This window comes from Podarcis erhardii (genome assembly GCF_964252035.2).
Source record: "Podarcis erhardii genome assembly, chromosome: 3".
Classification (NCBI taxonomy): Eukaryota; Metazoa; Chordata; class Lepidosauria; order Squamata; family Lacertidae; genus Podarcis; species Podarcis erhardii.
Genome location: NC_138507.1, coordinates 99,866,988 through 99,887,189, shown reverse-complemented (window position 1 = coordinate 99,887,189; position 20,202 = coordinate 99,866,988). Strand labels below are relative to the sequence as shown.

The window sequence follows — 20,202 nt, the reverse complement described above, 5'->3', positions numbered from 1 at the left end:
CATCTGCTGGAAGGGCGTTCCACAGGGCGGGCGCCACTACCGAGAAGGCCCTCTGCCTGGTTCCCTGTAGCTTTGCTTCTCGCAATGAGGGAACCACCAGAAGGCCCTCGGCGCTGGACCTCAGCGTCCGGGCAGAATGATGGGGGTGGAGACACTCCTTCAGGTATACTGGACCGAGGCCGTTTAGGGCTTTAAAGGTCAGCACCAACACTTTGAATTGTGCTCGGAAACATACTGGGAGCCAATGTAGGTCTTTCAAGACTGGTGTTATATGGTCTCGGCGGCCGCTCCCAGTCACCAGTCTAGCTGCCGCATTCTGGATTAGTTGTAGTTTCCGAGTCACCTTCAAAGGTAGCCCCACGTAGAGTGCATTGCAGTAGTCCAAGCGGGAGATAACCAGAGCATGCACCACTCTGGCGAGACAGTCCGCAGGCAGATAGGGTCTCAGCCTACGTACCAGATGGAGCTGGTAAACAGCTGCCCTGGACACAGATTTGACCTGTGCTTCCATGGACAGCTGTGAGTCCAAAGTGACTCCCAGGCTGCGCACCTGGTCCTTCAGGGGCACAGTTACCCCATTCAGGACCAGGGAATCCTCCACACCTGCCCGCCTCCTGTCCCCCCAAAACAGTACTTGTCAGGATTCAACCTCAATCTGTTAGCCGCCATCCATCCTCCAACCGCCTCCAGACACTCACACAGGACCTTCACCGCCCCCACTGGTTCTGATTTAAAAGAGAGGTAGAGCTGGGTATCATCCGCATACTGATGAACACCCAGCCCAAACCCCCTGATGATCTCTCCCAGCGGCTGCATGTAAATGTTGAAAAGCATGGGGGAGAGGACAGAACCCTGAGGCACCCCACAAGTGAGAGCCCAGGGGTCTGAACACTCATCCCCCACCACCACTTTCTGAACACGGCCCAGGAGGAAGGAGCGGAACCACTGTATGACAGTGCCCCCAGCTCCCAGCCCCTCAAGACTGTCCAGAAGGATGTTATGGTCGATGTTAGCCAGACAGCTTGCTGCTTGGGGAATTCCATAGGGAGGTAAGGGGATCCTTTGGTGGGGAAGGCTAGTGGATGGAGCAATGATCATTACCTGACATTTCCTTTTGGGGAGTGGAATTCTTCATCTGCATTCCAGCTACTCACCCCACTAATTCATTGTATTTGAAATCCCAGGGGTGTGGCATTGGAGTTGTATTTAGAGCATAGAAATGAAGAGCAGGAAAATGTTTAAGCACCCCCCCTAGTCATTCTAAGTTCCCTCCCCAAAGTGCTTTTTCTTTTTCTCAATGATAACAGATTTAATTACCTTTTCTTAAAAAAACAAACCTTGCACTTTTGAGTAGGGTCAAGTGTTCTTTCTTTCCTTCCTTTTTCTGTTTTTTTTTTTAATACAAGCATACAAACATACATTTCATACAATCCTTAAAAATATTCAAACATACCTACATTCAGTCCCACAGATAATTCCTTTTCCCATCACCATCCACCACCCTCACCCCACCTTTGTGTTAGACTTCCAATCTACTCAATTGCAATTTCTTTCCACTTCTATTACTTTCTTTTACACACCTTTATCCTAATTTCATGCTTCTTTTTCTATTACACATTGTTATCCATCTTATTTAGTATTTCAGTATTTAAAACGGAACTTGTTTATTCCAATAGAAGTTCTGATTTTTCAATATGGTTTTGCAAGTATCCTTTAAACACCTTTTTCTGTTTTAACTATGCTAGATGCACCCTTGTTCCAAGGAAAGTTGATAAGGGTATGCAGAACAGAATAAAAACAATTATACCTTTTTCCTTTCCCTTCCCAGGTGTCCAGAGTATGCTGAGTATATTATCTTCTTAGAATGAAGTCTGATGCTTTTTCGGTCCGTTTTATGAAGGAATGAAACATTCTCTGCCTGAAAGGGGAACAGCCATTCAGAAAGAATTTAGTTCCGTAGTGCAAATGGAAGAGCCAAAAAAATAAATAACTTCACAGACGATTTCTCAGGGATTACAGATCTTGGTGTGTGGTTTCTTTAAAAAAAATTAAAAAATTAAATGGTTTTTGTTGAGAGAAAATGGGAGATCAGCAAATGTACAAAACAAGCCATGTTGTCAACAACAACGAAAGCTTGTATTACCAGCAGCAGCAGCAACAACAACAACACCTAAATTCCCTTGCACCGTTAAGCCACAGCTATGGAACATCAGCCATGGATGCAACTCAGGAATCTCCGCTCTCCCCATCGTTCCCTCAAGACACTAGGGAAAACATAGCTTTGAATGCTGGGTCCAAAACCCTTGGGTTGATGGATTCTCCTAGGCAATCCAGTTGGGCCCATTTGGGTTCTGGGAACCACGTCCCAGTGAGGAACAACCAAAACGTCATGTGGGGCTCAGCGGGGCAAGGCGAAGTAGCTGACGGATACGAGCATCTGTGTTCCCAAGCCAACGAGGTCAGGCCGCAGAAGATGACGAGTGGCGTTTTGCATAAGCTGGACTCCTTCGCCCAAGTGTTTGCAAACCAGAACTTAAGGATCCAAGTCAACAACGTATCTCAGGTCATCCAGCCTTCGGCGATGGGCGGCACTGGCGACAGCGCCCTTCGGCAGCTGCTGTCTCAGAAGCCTGCGGTGGAGCAGCAGCCTGCCGTGCAGAGATACCAACAGGTGCCACAGCAAGTCCACCAGGGTTTTGTCGGTGCGCCGCAGAAGCAGCACATGCACATGATGGCGCACCAGCAACCCCTCTATTACGACGAACAGCAGCATTTAGCCCATCTGCACCCTGCCATGCATCAAGGGCAGGCCCACTTCCAGCAACTGCACTCTCAACACCTGCTGCCGCAGCAGCTACAGCAGGATCAATACTATCTGCAGCAGCAGCAGCAGCAGCAGCAGCAGCAGCAATCCCACCAAGGACAACATAGGCTTTTAATACATGAGTTGCAGCAACAGCAGCAGCAACAGCAGCAGCAGAGGCAATGCCCAGTGCAAACAGCTCAGTATTATTCAATACAGCCTATGATGCAACAGTTGCAGCAGCAGCAGCAGCAGCAGCAGATGCAAATGCAACTTCCTGCCTTTCACAGAGATCCTGACCAGAAGCCTCTGCACGAGACTCATCAGTACTCTCAGGATCGGGGTCATTCTGTGCAGCTCATTCAGCTGGGAGCAGTGCCTCAGTACTTCTATCAAGATCAGCAGCAACCCTTCAGGCATTTGTATTCACAAAGCTTATTGCAGCCGCAGCCGCAGCAGCCGCCGCCACCAGGAGATGCCAGTCAGCCCAACCATTACCAGAGAAACAACAAGGCTCAGGCACTGATGGATTCGCACCTTGGATTCCCCTTGGCAGAAGGAACAGAGGGCCCAGTTCAGCAGGACATGAATTCTGTCGCTGGTGGTGTCCCTCAGCAACCTCTGATGCCCCCAGAAGGTATCCACGTGGATAGCAAAGGGCCACAGCCATTGTCCCCTGGTCCAATGTGGCCTCAGGTATGTAATACTTTCTTTCCTGTATCTGAGTTTGGGAAGAAGCAGAAACCAAATTAGCCTCTGCCGTGTGAAGTGGAATTCCCTCAGAAGTTTTAGGCTCCCATTGGCACAACGGTTTGGTGAATCCACAACTTATTAGCCTGGCCACTGAGGTCCGGCTACGAGGGCCTTCTGGCGGTTTCCTTACTACGAGAAGTAAAGCTACAGGGAACCAGGCAGAGGGCCTTCTCGGTAGTGACACCTGCCTGTGGAACATCCCATCAGATGTCAAGGAAATAAACAACTACAGTCGTACCTTGGAAGTCGAACAGAATCCGTTCCAGAAGTCCATTTGACTTCCAAAATGTTTGAAAACCAAATTGCAGCTTCTGATTGGCTGCAGGAAGCTCCTGCAGCCAATCAGAAGCCCCGTCGGATGTTCGGCTTCCAAAAATAGTTTGCAAACCAGAACAGTCACTTCTGGGTTTGTGACATTCGGGAGCAAAAACATTCGGGAACTAAGCTGTTTGAAAACCAAGGTACACTGTATTTGACTTTTAGAAGACACCTGAAGGCAGCCTTGTTTAGGAAGGTTTTTAATGCTTGATTTTTATTGGGTTGTTGTTTTTTGTTGGGAGCTGCCCAGAATAACTGGGGCAATCCAGTCAGATGGGCAGCAAATAATAAAAACTAAATTATTATTATCTATTTATTAATTACCATATTTTTTCATGTATAAGACACTCCCATGTATAAGACGACCCCTATTTCTTTTAACCCAAAATTAAGAAAATGCACTATGCACTATCCATGTATTAGTGTATTAGATGACCCCTTATTTTAAACTTTAAAAAATTAGGAAAAAGTGTAGTCTTATACATGGAAAAATACAGTAATTTGTTGGCCTCCTAATACAGGGCAGTCTTGAAGGTGGCATAGTTTAAAAACATAAAAGTTTGTGCTTGTTTAAATTCTAATGGTGGCAGTTGCTTTTCTTCAAAAGAAAAACCCAATGCATAGCATAAAATGCCAGCTTCCATGCCAAAGGCACTGACAGAAAAACCTTGACCTGGCTGTGTCAAATTCCATTAAACGCCCTGGTGAAGAGAGGGTAGTCTTTACCTGGTGTCAGTGCTAGCAGGCCTCACTTGGGAGGACATTCCCACAGGCAGAGGGGCTACAACTGAAAAGGCTCTGTCCATCGTTTCCACCCTCTGAGCCTCTCTTGGCGGTAGCATGTAGGGAAGGGCTTCAGATTACACTTGCAAGGTCCAGGCATGTTCTTTTCAGGAGAAGCGGTCAGTCAGGTAACTACTTAGCATTCATTAGCCCTGTATACCTACCCCTCTCCCAAATAGGCAACATGTTGCTAAACTAGAAAAAATGCCCATAGTTCTGATGGCTGGGATATGAATTAGTGGAGGGTCTATATACTATATTACAGAGCTCCCCAAGTGGAGAATTCAGCAGCATTCTGCATTCAAAGATTAATTATCACCATGGGGTCTCTGTTAGTGGAAGCCAAGCCGACCACAGGTGGAAGGGGGAACATTTTGCTCCCACAGTAATATTCCCCATGCAGCCCCTGTATACCCATTGTCTGGGGTATGAGACAGGCTTTGTCCCCTCTCACAAGTCCCAGACTGCATCCCATTTAGACCTGGTTTGTGCAGGCAGCTAAAGGAGGTGGCAGAGTGCTGAAAGTTCTCTGCAAGCATAAACAATTTTCTACAAAGGTTCTGGCTTCTTTGTGCAATGCTAGAAACACTTTTAATAATAATAATAATAATAATAATAATAATAATAATAATAATAATAATTATTATTATTATTATTATTATTATTATTTATGCATGCATGCATGCATGCATGCATGCCCCGCCCATCTGGCTGGGTTTCCCCAGCCACTCTGGGCGGCTTCCAACCGAATATTAAAAACAATACAGCGTCAGACATTAAAAACTTCCCTAAACAGGGCCGCCTTCAGTTGTCTTTTAAAAGTAAAATAGTTGTTTATTGCCTTGACATCTGCTGGGAGGGCGTTCCACAGGGCAGGCGCCACTACCGAGAAGGCCTTCTGTCTGGTTCCCTGTAACCTCACTTCTCACAGCAAGGGAACCACCAGAAGGCCCTCGGCGCTGGACCTCAGTGTCCGGGCTGGATGATGGGGATGGAGACGCTCCTTCAGGTATACATATTCAAATGAGCACCCCTCACGTGTTGAAGGGGGAACAGGGTCAGTCCGCCATCAATACATGCACCAACTACAGTCTGTCTCTGCAAGCCAAGCCAAGGCATGCGGCTGTATGCTTCACATGATTCCCCCTGGATGTTCTCTCTATTCATGTACATTTGTGTGTGTTTACAGCTCCTTCACACTAGCACCAAATGTGCAGCTGATCAGGGGCTTCACAAATATACACATCATTGCGGATGGGACATAACTAGGGATGTAAGATGGCATTCCCCCCCCCCCCCCGTTCTGCCCTATACTTACTGCATGCAGCGCTGTTTCCATTCTGCTGCAGCTTGTCTTGCTGTCTGATGCGGTGGAATTAAGCATAGCTTACACAGTTCGCATCATTAATTAGAATGTCACTAAGTTTTTCCAGCCCAAATATTTCAGTGCAAAGGAAACAAAATGCAAGCGTGATCATTTATGTGTAATTTGTGGGCTGAAAGCAACAGCAACAGTGAATACTGATCATATTTGCTAGTCTGATTTCCATTGGGCATGGGGCAAATAAGGAAACACAATGGCAACTTCCACTTCTATAGCTGTTGGAACCTTCTGATCTCCCTAGACAAGATCAGTTAGCATAACCGCATCATTCACCTTCACACATCTGCGAATGGGCAGGGGAGGTTGCGTGAAACTCCTTAAATGATTATTTGAATGAGTCATTACATGTGTGTGAGTCTAGATAGATGATTCTTCAGCATGCTGATATATACCAGTATTTTCATCTCTTCCTTTAGCAGCAGGTCCATCTGCCTGATGGAAGACTCCAGTCACTTTCCCCCGAGCAAAGGTATATTTCGGATATAGCTACATTTGTATTCTTAACTTTTGTTTTTTCAAAAGTCCTCAAATAGTGGCCTCTGTGCAAGTCCACCTGTGTGTTTATTGTAGTGGAATCTTCTAGAGCTCTAAAGCATCAGGTACTTATTCTATCAATCTTTGACTTAATTGTTTTGGTGCCTGTTGTTTCCTCAGTCTGTTGCCCATGGGACTAAGTTAGTGATGGAACCAGCCAGAACTCTCTGGAACTCATTTCTGGCACCTCTCAGGTGGGCGCCATTGCCATTCTAAGAGAACAACAGAGGTGTTCATTGTAAATTCTGGCACCTCTTTTTCTAGGAAAATAGCACTGGATGGAACCTTCTGCATAAAAGCATAAAAGTGACCCTTGAGTTAATGCTTGTCTGCTCTCCACCTTTTCACTAGCCGTGAATTGGATCAGGGCCAACCTGTTAAAACCTCACAACAGTAATAAACGGCAAGCACTTTCAGCATTTGAAGGAGAAATTTCATTAATCCTCACTCAAAAATAGTTTGGTTGTGAGAAGATTGCTTAAAAAAAGAAGAAAAGCACTTGATCACAGAATTGACTCTGACAGTGGATGTTTTTCTGAGGAAAAAATGGCTCACGATCTCCTTAGATCGGGGTGGGCAGACTTGCAGGATCTGCTTTTTTTGTTTGTTTTTGTTTACCAGAACTATTCAAAGCTAGGTGCAAAATAATAATAATAATAATCGCTCTGGAGATCGCTCTGGAGAAGAAGCTGTTCTTGAGACGGCTCGTTCTTGTCTTCATCGTCCTGTATCTCCGTCCCGACGGCAGGAGCTCGAAGAGACAGTGACCAGGATGCGATGGATCTTTTACTATGTCCAGTGCCTTCCTCTGGCACCTTGTGGCATAAATCTGCTCTAAGGTGGAAAGTGGGCAGCCAACAATGCTCTCTGCTGCCGTAACAACTCTGCACAACCCCATCCTGTCCTGGGTAGTACAGCTTCCGTACCACACACATAAGCCATAAGTGAGCACGCTCTCAATGGCACAGTGATAGAAGGCAAGCAGCAGTTATGAAGGGTGGATGCACAGTAAGAATTAAATACAAGCACACCTTCAGCCCAGGTTAATAAATGTACACCTGTTTCCCCACCAATCTCTCTTTTTCTCAGCAGCCTAATTTATGGTCAGGACTCAGCAGAGAAGGTTTCTGTTTAGACATTTGGGAGTCAGAACCCCATGCCAGTCTACTGAAGATCTGCCAGCAGATCCCCATCTATTTTCTGCCTGCCCCTGCTCTAGAGTAGACCTGGTCCTTCACTTCAGGCAGCAAAATGTCTCAAGCTGGCCCTGTCAGAGAGAGAATCTGTGATTATTATTTTTTAAGAGTACATGTATGTGGCTGGATTAAAATGTATTTGGAAACATTCTCATCAAAACATGTCTCCTTCCTTTCTTCATCAGCATTCACGATAAAGAAACTCATAGTGAGAGATCTGAAACAAAGAGCAAACTCACATGCACTGTATGCTTGAAGGAATTTAAGAGTTTGCCAGCCCTAAATGGCCACATGAGGTCTCATGGAGGGATACGGGCATCTCCTGCCCTCAGACAGGTAACACTGTGGTGTTTTGCTGTATGGCCTTCACTCTTTTTACTAAAGTTCGCTGCTTGCTTTGCTTTGCAATTTTCCTTTTTTTAAAAAATACAGTGATTCTCAATCTGATCCTGCTATTGTCAAGGAAATGTGTCTTTCTCCAGTTTTGTTTTCTAGTATGTTCATTCTCCATCGATGGAGATCTGTCAATGTCTGATGTCATGTAGACCTGAGAGCTATTCTGAGGCGCAAGGTTTGGCTAGCCTCCAAGTGAAAGGGGCTCCTTGCTGTCAACACACCTCGACGCCTCCTTATGACACCATTATTATTATTTATTAAATTTGTATACCACCCTTCATTTGTAGAGCTCACAATATAAAATTACAATGTAAAACCCACAAAATACATAACAAAAATAAGAACGACGACAAACCAATAATCCCTGCCCCCAAAACAGGGATTTTCTCCACTCACCTCACCTGAGTCTACTTTCTGTTCTGTCCTGAGGCGTTTCTTCTGCCTGGGATGTGCATGTGCCACATTTCATGCTGTGTTTTCCAGAGAAGTAGCGGTGTTGACCCCCTACCGCATACTGAGACTTGACAGATCCACTACATAGTGGGCTCCAGCCCACAGTGGCCAATGCCTCCATAAGCTGGCTAACCTTGAGAGTACCAGAAGACTCTTTTATTTGTTGTCTGTGCTGCCTTTTAGTGTTCTAATTGGGAGCAGTCCACGGTTGAGGCTGAATGCCTTTGGTTGTCTGCACAGGACGAAGGGGAGAGCCTGCCGCAGCCCCAGCGCCAACACCAGCAGGAGCAGCTGCCCTCCGAGGCGGAGAGCTTCGTCCCCATCGTCATGCCTGTGTCGGTGCCCGTTAAGCTGCCGTCACCTGATCCCGGCAAGCAGGCTGCTGACAGCAGCGCCGTGCTTAAAGATAAGCCTGTCTCAGATGATGAGATGCCCGTTCTTGTGAGGATGACTTGCTCTCCGCCATGCTCCCCTAACGTGGCCAGCCCCTGCCTGTCCTCTGTGAGTGTTCTCTTCCTACTAACTGTGCTAGGGGTGCCTTGTGAATCCCTCTGCATTTTTTTTTAAAAGTTCTTCCTGTTAAACATCATCTCTGTTTGGACATATGCAATACTGGATACTAGGTAAAGGTAAAGGGACCCCCAACCATTAGTTGTGGCCGACTCTGGGGCTGCATCGCTCATCTCGTTTTATTGACCGAGGAAGCTGGCATACAGCTTCCAGGTCATGTGGCCAGCAGGACTAAGCCGCTTCTGGCAAACCAGAGCAGCGCATGGAAATGCGGTTTACCTTCCCGCCAGAGCAGTCCTTATTTATCTACTTGCACTTTGATGTGCTTTCGAACTGCTAGGTTGGCAGGAGCAGGGACCGAGCAATGGGAGCTCACCCCATCGTGGGGATTCGAACCGCCGACCTTCTGATCGGCAAGTCCTAGGCTCTGTGGTTTAACCCACAGCACCACCCGTGTCCCAATACTGGGTACTAGGACTGGGTGATTCCTGGATTTCAACATCGTGATATATCACCAGCTAAATGCCACGATATACTGATATATTGCCATGTCTGAAGTATGGAGTTATGTAGAGGTATTGGCTGGCTTCACAATTTTTTCCACGTTGTGATTTATGATGATGTTCATCATCATCATCAATAATAATAATATAATTATTTGTACCCTGCCCATCCAACTGGGTTGCCCCAGCCACTCTGGGCAGCTTCCAGCACATATTAAAATATAGAAAAACATCACACTGTAAAAAGCTTCCTTATAAGGGGCTGCCTTCAGATGTCTCCTAATATATATATACAGTGGTGCCTCGCAAGACGAAATTAATTCGTTCCGCAAGTCTCTTCGTCTTGCGAGTTTTTCGTCTTGCGATGCACGGTTTTCCATAGGAATGCATTGAAAATCAATTAATGCGTTCCTATGGAAACCGCCTTCCCCCGACCTCTTCTGGCGGGCGGCATTTTAAAATCGCCCGGGACAGCGGAGGACTTCTCCGCTGTCCGGGCGATTTAAAAGCCCCTGGGAAGGCAAGCAGGGGGGACAAAGACTTTTCCCCCCGCCTGCCTTCAGAAGAGGTCCAGGACAGGCTTCGCGGACCTCTCCGCAAGCAGCGGGAGCGCTCCTTGCGGAGAGTTGCCAGCGCGCCCAGGCTTCGCGGCCCCGCCGCCCGGCTTCGGGACATCGTTCCGATGCCAGGCGGCGGGGGGAGGCTTTCTCGCCCCGCGCCTGGCATCGGGACGATGCCCCGAAGCCGGGCGGCGGGGGGAGGTGTTCCCGCCCCGCCGCCCGGCATCGGGACGATGCCCCGAAGCCGGGCGGCGGGGGGAGACTTTCCCGCCCCGCCGCTCGGCTTCGGGACATCGTTCCGATGCCGGGCGGCGGTGGGAGACTTTCCCGCCTCGCCGCCCGGCATCGGGGCATCCTTCCGAAGCCCGGCGGCGGGAGGAGGTGTCCCCGCCCCGCCGCCAGGCTTCGGAGGAGGTCCGAGGACAGCGGGGAAGACGAGCTGCGCTTCCCCACTGTCCCGGAGATTTCCCTATGGGCTGTCGTCTTGCGAAGCAAGCCCATAGGGAAATTCGTCTTGCGAAGCGCCTCCAAAACGGAAAACCCTTTCGTCTAGCGGGTTTTCCGTCTTGCGAGGCGTTCGTCTTGCGGGGCACCACTGTATATATTTCAGGCATAGGCAAACTCGGCCCTCCAGATGTTTTGGGACTACAACTCCCATCATCCCTAGCTAACAGGACCAGTGATCAGGGATGATGGGAGTTGTAGTCCCAAAACATCTGGAAGGCCGAGTTTGCCTATGCCTGATATAATTACTCATCCCCTAGACACACACACACACACACACACACACACACACACACACCATGATTCGCGATATATTGCCAGGTCAAAAATTATGAAACCAATATCACAATATGGACTTCAGTTTTGGATGATATATTGTTAAATGGCCCAGCCCTAACGAGTACCCTGGTCTCTTCCAGTTCAGGCAGAAGCAGCTTTTTCTTTCTGGATTGTCCCAATATTCCTAAAGGGGAAACTTTACTTCCCCCCTCCCAAAAAAGGCAGAGGGATTTATTGCCTATCAGTGTTATTTGTGCTTGTTTGTTTTTAATGTTGCTCGAAACCATTTTCTTCTTCCATAATGTGGGAGCAGGGCTGAGTGGGATTTTGCCTAATATTGTCTCCTGCAGATAAATAGCCTTTATCGCCTAATTATTATTGTAAGAATAATATACTCCGGCAGGTATTGTGAAGGACTTAATTAGTCTCCTCCTTCCTTTCCTCCCTATACATACAAACACTCCCCCCCCCCCAAAGCAGATTATAGATATCTTTGTGTGAATTCTCAAGGACACAAATCACCTTCGGGGAGTCGCTGGGTGCGAATGTGGGTGGGGGGAGCAGGGATGAGTGCGCTAAGCTCAGTCCCCCTCAGTTGCCATGCCTGTCAACCTCTGTGAGTTCGTGGCATTGTCTGAATCACAGAGGGAGTCCCCTGGAGTCCTGGAAGCTCCCTGCTTCAGATGTTTGACCTCCAACTCGTGGAGGTGGGTAGCAGTTGAGGGGTATGGACCTTAGTGTTCTCATCCCCATTTTGCCCTGCTTCTTGTAAGAGGGATTCATTTATTTTTCACATTTTTATCCCTCCTTTCCTCCAAAAGAGCTCAAAGTGACATACATGGTTCTCCCGCGCTATATATTTTACCCTCAGAACAATCCTGTGAAGTTTTCTGCCCGCAGAAACCAGCAAGAAAACCACTAGCAATAGATTTTCTGCCTGCCTGGATATGGTTGGCAGTGTGGCCAGTGTGGTGTAGTGGTTAAAAGCAGTTGATTCGTAATGTGGTGAACCGGGTTCGCTTCCCCGCTCCTCCACAGGCAGCTGCTGCGTTACTTTGGGCCAGTCACACTTCTTTGAAGTCTTTCAGCCTCACTCACCCCACAGGGTGTTTGTTGTGGGGGAGGAAGGGAAAGGAGAATGTTAGCCGCTTTAAGACTCCTTCGGGTAGCGATAAAGCGGGATATCAAATCCAAACTCCTCCTCCTCTGCATAGCTGGGGGTTTCTCAGCTGCTTATGCTTCTCTCCACATGTGGAGGTCAGCAGAGATGCACCAGGACACCATCCTAACTCCATTGGTTTTAGGGGCAGGCAGAGGTTAGGATTCCACTCTTACTTTTTTTTTCTGAAAATGGGAAGTTTTAACAACAACAACAAAAACACCCACATGTATGTCTTCAGGAAAGCAAACTTATAGCATAAGCAGTGTACCACTTTGGTGCTTGCTGGAGGCTTTTTCATATCAACAAGCCAGCCAAATGCAGTTTAGTTTCCTGTATTGATTTATTTTAAAATTGGTTCTTTTTATCCATGTTTTAAAGATGATTATTGTGTGTATATTTGTCTTTCAGTTTTTATGGATTTTAGATATGCTTTGGTCAATTGTTTTATTTCTATGCTGCTTAGAGAGCTCTTTGATTTAGTAGTTCATCATTTTTCTCTCTCTAAATAATGAAATATGTGCAAATAAATGAGGATGGTATCAATTAAAACAACTGGAGCCTATACGTAAAATAAGCAGGAAATGAGGTCTGCAGCACAGGTCATAAAATCAGTGTCATTTATGCCAATAAAGCAAGTTAAAGACTAATGATGAGCTGAAGCATTGTTTCACGAACACATTTGATAGTGGAAATAAATATCAAAGATAAGTTGGTGGCTGAAATTGCAAGACTTTGAGTATACGTACATAGCTCTATATTTTGGGGCTGTTCTGCGGATCTGTCAAGATCCCTGTCAGGCTGCCAATGTACATAGGGAGGTCTCTGGTTTAGCTTGGCTCATTTTAAGTTAAGTTTGCTAATCATTTCACCACTGGGGAAAAACCACACTCTGTCAGACCATTGAAGAACTGAGGGAAGGTGGGTGAAAGCTCACTTCTTAGCTGTCAACCAAAGAAAAAAAAATGGTGGAGGTTGTTTTAGGGTGTCACCTCATTGATGTCAAAATATAGGCTGGTTCATAGAGGCTCATGAGTTGGTTCAGGTTTTCGTGTCCGCCTGAGACTCTCAAGTACATGATGCAATTTGCCCATGTTATGTCTTAAGTTGTCTGAATGCTGAAAACCTTCCGTTCAGGACCTCAACAGAAAACAGCACCAAAGCACGGCCAACTCTGAAGAAAGCTTCAAACCATTTCAAGACAAGAAAAAATACCGCCACAGACCTGAGCCTCTGTTCATACCACCACCTTCTTACAACCTCGCTGCACCCCACCTGGGCGCGACGCTGTACCAAAGCCAGCTTCGCTCTCCCCGCATCCTAGGAGACCACCTGCTTGACAGCATTCATGACCCCCCTCCTTACACCCCACCTCCCATGCTCAGCCCGGTACGTCATGGATCTGGCCTCTTCAGCAGCGTTATCACATCCGCTCATGGTGCGTCTCACCCCCAGCTGCCGCTCACACCTTTGACACCCACTCCCCGGATGCTTCTCTGTCGATCTAGTAAGTATGATGATGCCCTGTAAACCAGGGGGTCCCAAACTGTGGTCCATGGACCACCTGTGGTATATGCGAGCTTCTTACAGGTGGCTCATGACATGTCCATATGGAATACACATATTGATTTTTAGTTGTGTTTTGTCGTACGTTTTATTTCTTGCATTTCATTTTACTGTATCGCGATGCAGATTCTGTGGAATGCAATTAAATGTAACCCAAGCCATTAAAGGACAGTTAAAAATCATACGGTATCTATCCCCAGTGCATTGCAGTTGCCACAACAGGCAGAAATTAAGTGTTCTGCCAAGGCCATTTTTTCAAGTGGTCCAGCAATTTCCAAGTGGTCCACGGGGGAGAAAGTTTAGGAGCCACTGCTGTAAACTTACCCAGTTTCCATGCTGACGACTTTGCCTCACTTCTGTATAGCACAGTGTTGGTTTTTAAATCACACGGCATTTTATTTTGCGGTCACTCGGATAGCAGTTTCTCTCTTGCCCACATGTGACCGAAGAGGAGGGATTGTAGAATATCCCAAGGAACATGCCACCCTGAAAGACTCCTCCATTTGCCCCTGGAATCCATCCAATCCATTTTAGGATTGGGCTACATGATCATTTGCCCCACATAATACAGTGGTACCTCGGGTTACATATGCTTCAGGTTACAGACTCCACTAACCCAGAAATAGTATCTCGGGTTAAGAACTTTGCTTCAGGATGAGAACAGAAATCGTGCTCCAGTGGCAGCAGGAGGCCCCATTAGCTAATGTGATGCTTCAGGTTAAGAGCAGTTTCAGGTTAAGAACGGACCTCCAGAACGAATTAAGTACTTAACCCGAGGTACCACTGTATACCTGTTGATGAACTGTAACACCACTTGAGGCTGCAGGTGGGAGGTAGAATATATAAATGGTCACTCATGTTAAAAAACAACAACAGCAAATAGCTTGCATATACAAAACTAGAATTTCTAGTCAAAGCCAGTGCTTTTCCCCCCAGGGGGTACTCAAGGGTACCCAGCAGCAGCACCTCTTTTTTTGTTGTTAAAAGGTGTGGCACTTTGTGTAACAACTTCATGATGAGTACTGGCACCTATTTCTCTAGAAAAAAGGGTTCTAGCCTCGTCTTTTCTCTGACCTGCTAGGGAGGTTTTTACACAAAGGAGCCTTCAAACTTTTGAACCCCAGCCCCTTCGCTTGCAACCTCATGTGGTATAGTCCAGCAACAAAGATGCATTGTGTACAATTGTTAATGGTTGCGTTTGGCCTCTTCAAACTCCCCATCCTGGTCTGGTTTTGCACTGGTCTCTTATTAGCCCTGTGGACCAGGTGGGGCTTCTTGAGCATGGGGGCCATGATGTCATTTCCACTTAGGTTCTTGTCATGAGAACTGTCTGGATGAAAGGTGTGTGCAAAAAAAGGTGTATGTTCCTAGACCTCGGGTTCTGGAGTACCATGAAGAGATGAAGATAGCAGATAATGTTCAAAAGGGGGCAGACATACATTGTTCCATTTGTACAACCTTCACTATTTTGCAGTGGGACAGTTTTCACCATAGTTACACAATGGTTTAACAACCCCCCCCCCATTTCATCAGTGCAGAATAATTTTACTTGCTTGTGGCCTTGAGTAATTTCTTTAGCAGTTTTAACTTGCAATATTTTTTTACAAAATAGTCTCAAGTGTGAAGTTCATGCTAGTCATATATATAGATGCCGCCGAACATACGAATCTTTCTTAAGAACCTGTGGCCATCAGATTTTGATGGACTCCAACTCCCATCAGCCGCAGCCAGCATGGCCAATAGCCAGGGATGATGGGAGTTTTAGTCCAGTAACTTCTTGAAGGTCACAGATTTGCCATCCCTGTCTACTTTGATGGATCTCAGGGAGAGGCTTTTCCCCATTCCCTGCTATCTTTATCCATGTGGGACTTGTTACAGATAGGTAGCCGTGTTGGTCTGCCATGGTCAAAACAAAATAAAAAAATTCCTTCCAGTAGCACCTTAAAGACCAACTGAGTTAGTTCTAGGTATGAGCTTTCGTGTGCATGCACACTTCTTCAGATACACTTCAGATACACCCTTCTGAGTAATACCCCTCCCCACCTTCTCACTATATAGAAAGGTCCGGTGACTTCTGTTTCAGTGTATCTGAAGAAGTGTGCATGCACACGAAAGCTCATACCTAGAACTAACTCAGTTGGTCTTTAAGGTGCTACTGGAAGGAATTTTTTTATTTTGTTTTGACCATGTGGGACTTGACATCTTTCCGCAGGGCCTGCAAGACAGAGCTGTTCCACCAGGCCTTTGGCCAGGGCACAGCCTGACTCCCTCCTTCGGCAATCTTCGCAGAGCCCTGGCCCAATGGTTGCCAGTGGTTTGATTTGAATTAATTTTATAATGAATGATTTTAGAGTGTTTTGTTGCGTTGTACTGTTGTACTGTTTTATTGTTGTTAGCCGCCCTGAGCCCGGCTTCGGCTGGGGAGGGCGGGATATAAATAAAATTTATTATTATTATTATTATTTAATTGGAAAGACCAGAGATTGAACCTAGGACTATCTGTATGGAAATGCGTATTCTTATCCTTGAGCTATGGTTCAGGCAGTCAGTGGGTTGTATCCAGTGCTGGTTCTACTCAGAGTAGACCAATTGAAATTAATGGCTCTAACTAACTCGGGTCAATTAATTTCAGTGTTTCTACTTAGTTGGATACAACCCTTTGTCCCGAATAAGTTTTGTTTTCTGTTAGTTTTTTCCCAGAAAGATGCAAATCTGTACTAGTGAAGGGAATGCCTGCCTGCACACAGAATGACATATTCTTGTTTTTCTTACAGATAGTGTTGATGGAGTCAGTGTCCCAATCACCCCAGGACCTGGAGAACAGACCATTGACATAGAACCGTAAGAACTAGTCTCACGTACTCAGACATCACTTGGTAGCCACTGTAGTTTTATAAACTGAATGTGATCCAAAACATCTTGGGTCTAGTACAGTCGTACCTTGGTTCTCAAACGTAATCCGTTCCAGAAGTCCATTCGACTTCCAAAAACATTCAGAAACTGAGACACGGCTTCTGATTGGCTGCAGGAGCTTTCTGCACTCAATCAGAAGCCACATCGGATGTTCGGGTTCCAAAGAGCATTCAAAAACTGGAACACTTAGTTCCGGATTTTCAGCATTCGAGAACCAAGGTACAACTGTAGTTTACATGTTCACAGTAAGCCATAGTTAATGGTTTGCCATGAATGCAGAGCTTGCTTCTGCCTCACTTCTTCCCCTAGTGGAAGGAACAAACCATGACCCCTGGTTTCTGGTTTGGATTTAACACTTAACATTGTGCTGTGTTTGGGAGTGAAACTAACCACGATCCCTGTCTCAGATGTAACACTAAGCCAGGGATTGGGGTTTTTTGCTGAGCGAGGTGGAAAACAGAAGCGATCTGCCTGTTCTTGGTAAAAACCGCTAAGCATGGCTTAGTGTGACGTGTGAACGCTGCCAGTAGTTTGCCTTGAAAATTTATTTTTTTAAAACAACAACTGCAGCTTCTTATGTTGCTTCAGAAACTACTTCTGGAAGGACCCCTGAGTTTCAAGAACAATTATATCTGGTGTGGTGCCCTGGTCATGCACAGAGGGTGATCTCTGAGGTGGTACTTTTCGTGTAAAAGAACACCCGTGCAATGTTTTGCATTCTTCAACCAATATACAGTGGTGCCTCGAGTTACAAACTTAATTTGTTCTGGTGGTCCGTTCTTAACACGAAACTGTTCTTAACCTGAGGCGCACTTTCGCTAATGGGGTCTTCTGCTTCTGCTGCGCCGCCACCGCATGATTTCTGTTCTCATCCTGAGGTAAAGTTCTTAACCCAAGGTACTACTTTTGGGTTAGCGGAGTTTGTAACCCAAAGTGTTTGTAACCCGAGGTGTTTGTAACCCGAGGTACCACTGTAAATAGCTCAATCAGAGGTGATGGGGGAGGAGGTATCTTTAAGCTCAAAATGAAGCATATGGAATTGACACTTTAAATACCCCAGAGGAATGTATTCTTTCCTATGTTTAGTGACCCTTACACTTCCCATCCCTCTGTGTGGCAAACTGATGTAGTCAAAGACCCAGATTGCTCCTTGGGGGCTCGTAAAACCTCGCACTCATTGGGCACCATGTTTAAGCTTTTCAAACCATTAATAAAATCCCTGTCTCACGCAGCTTAACTATTAATGGAACAACGTTCAGCTAAACTAAGCATACATAACCATTTTCAACTGGTTGCTTGGCAGATAATAGCCAAGATGGGAATTCCTTTCCGCCTCACATCACAATTGCATTTTATTCATATTGTTTTTCATTACAATTATATCTGTTTAAAAAGTCTACATGGGGGCTGGAGAGTGAAGAACTGGAACAGCTCAGTTTTTAAAGCTTCCTTGTTTGCTAGCATTTGAATTGTCCTAACTCTGTTCCTTAACTCTTCTCTCAAGACAGAGCTTTGCCATTGAATTCCGTGACTATTTAATCACCCAGTTCTGTTGGGGCAAGGGCACAGTTTTAAAGACTTAGGTTAAGATGAAGTTTCATTTTGAGAGGTCCCTTGCTTTTCCTCACAGATTGTGCATTTTACGCTATGTCTGGGCCTGTTTGTTTGTTTGTTTGTTTGTTTGTTTGTTTATTACTGTATTGGCCTGAATGTAAGCCGCCCCCAAATATAGTCCACACCGCTAAAAGCAGATTTCTTAAACGATGGTATTTTTAAGAGTGCAACAATAGACTCCACTCAGGTTTTATACGTCAGGTTGAGCAGGGCAGAGTGTATCCTGTTTTCAGACCGGTATGGCATGGGACGCAGGTGGCGCTGTGGGTTACACCACAGAGCCTAGGACTTGCTGATCAGAAGGTCGGCGGTTTGAATCCCCACGACAGAGTGAGCTCCCATTGCTCGGTCCCTGCTCCTGCCAACCAAGCAGTCTGAAAGTATGTCAAAGTGCAAGTAGATAAATAGGTACCGCTCTGGCGGGAAGGTAAACGGCGTTTCCGTGTGCTGCTCTGGTTTGCCAGAAGCGGCTTAGTCATGCTGGCCACATGACCCGGAAGCTGTACGCCAGCTCCCTCGGCCAATAAAGCAAGATGAGCTCCACAACCCCAGAGTTGGCCACGACTGGACCTAATGGTCAGGGGTCCCTTTACCTTTACCTATGGCATGGGTATATTCCATCTTTCCTCCAAGGAGCTCACAGTGACATACGTGGTTCTTCCTCCTCCTCTTTATCCTCACAACAACCCTGTGAGGTAGGTTTGGTTTAGAGTTAGTGACTGGCCCAGGGACACCCAGTGAGTTTCCTGGCTGAGTGAGGATTTGAACCCTGGTCTTCCAGGCCCTAGTCCAACGCTTTAACCACAGTAGTTTGCCCACCAAACCTCAACGCCAAATTTTGGTGAGTGGGTGAAATGGGGAAGAGATGAAGTTTCTTTATATGCTTTCAGGCATATCAATATTGGATCGAGATTCCAAGCCGATATTCCTGAACTTGAAGACAGAGCGTTGGTGGGGGAAGAGGATCACATGGCAACTTTAGTTTGGAAACCAGGGCCAGAACTGGAAGATGAAGATATTCAGCAAAGAGGTACTGTGTTTGCTAACCCCCTTTGCAACTGATCTAAGCATCTCTGCCAAGTGTCCTGTCCCGGTTTATCGTTCCACCTCTGTGTCATCGCTTCATTAAATGGGTACTGACCTTCACATGACTTGTCGTGTATCTGTGCAGAATAACACCTCTTGCTGTCCTTTAGCCTGATCACCACTTTGACACAGCTCAAAATGTGCCTTTTTCCTCAACCCATAGAAGTTTTTCGCCTGGCTGCTGGACTGTTCATCATTTTTGTTGGGTATTATTTTAATGCTTCTGTTTTCCTTATGCCTGGTTTATATAGTTTTCATATTTATTTGAACATTTATTTTGTCACGTATGACCCTGAGAACCTTGCGGGTTGTAGGACAACATATAAATCTGATAAAAATTATTACTGATACAGGCAGCGAGACCATTTTACATTCATCCAAGCAACATGTGACTGCCAACACGTGGGAGGGGGGACTCAGAACAGAACCCCCACGCAAAACGGTTGCCACCTGTTTTTATTTTATTTTATTTTGTTAGCTGTTCTAAATAGCTTAATTAATATTTAAGAGTGTCTAAGTGCTGTACAAAATACAATATAAAAACCCATAAAACAGGTAAAAGCAATATTATATTCCCCAGTGTTTAAAATAATGCTGGTAGTTGCATTTCAGCCTATATATGCGTTCGGCCACCCCCTCTGAAAGACTTGTCTAGTACGGTCGTAACTTGGTACTCAAACGCATTGCTACTCACTCATTTTGGCTCCCAAACGCCGCAAACCCAGAAGTAAGTGTTCCTGTTTGCGAACATTTTTCAGAAGCCGAACAATCAACGCGGCTTCCGCTTGAGTGCAGGAAGCCCCTGCAGCCTTGGTTTTCAAACAGTTTCGGGAGTCGAACAGACTCCTGGAACGGATTAAGTTCGAGAATCAAGGTACCACTGGTTTT

General features: G+C 46.1%; 1 protein-coding gene across 7 annotated transcripts in view; it reads left to right on the top strand.

Annotated features, from left to right (window-relative positions):
- Window positions 1-20,202, top strand: part of TRERF1 (transcriptional regulating factor 1) — an 82,095-nt gene that overhangs the window by 52,134 nt on the left and 9,759 nt on the right. For 3 of the 7 annotated variants that reach the window (XM_081854520.1, XM_081854521.1, XM_081854522.1), the window contains 7 exons: window positions 1,829-3,499; window positions 6,458-6,510; window positions 7,957-8,107; window positions 8,804-9,121; window positions 13,273-13,642; window positions 16,476-16,542; window positions 19,119-19,258. In XM_081854520.1, coding sequence (XP_081710646.1) covers window positions 2,081-3,499; window positions 6,458-6,510; window positions 7,957-8,107; window positions 8,804-9,121; window positions 13,273-13,642; window positions 16,476-16,542; window positions 19,119-19,258 — 2,518 coding nt within the window. In that variant the 5' untranslated portion in view covers window positions 1,829-2,080. The remainder of the gene's footprint in view (window positions 1-1,828; window positions 3,500-6,457; window positions 6,511-7,956; window positions 8,108-8,803; window positions 9,122-13,272; window positions 13,643-16,475; window positions 16,543-19,118; window positions 19,259-20,202) is intronic. The other 4 variants (XM_081854525.1, XM_081854523.1, XM_081854524.1 and 1 more) reach the window with 4 other exon arrangements.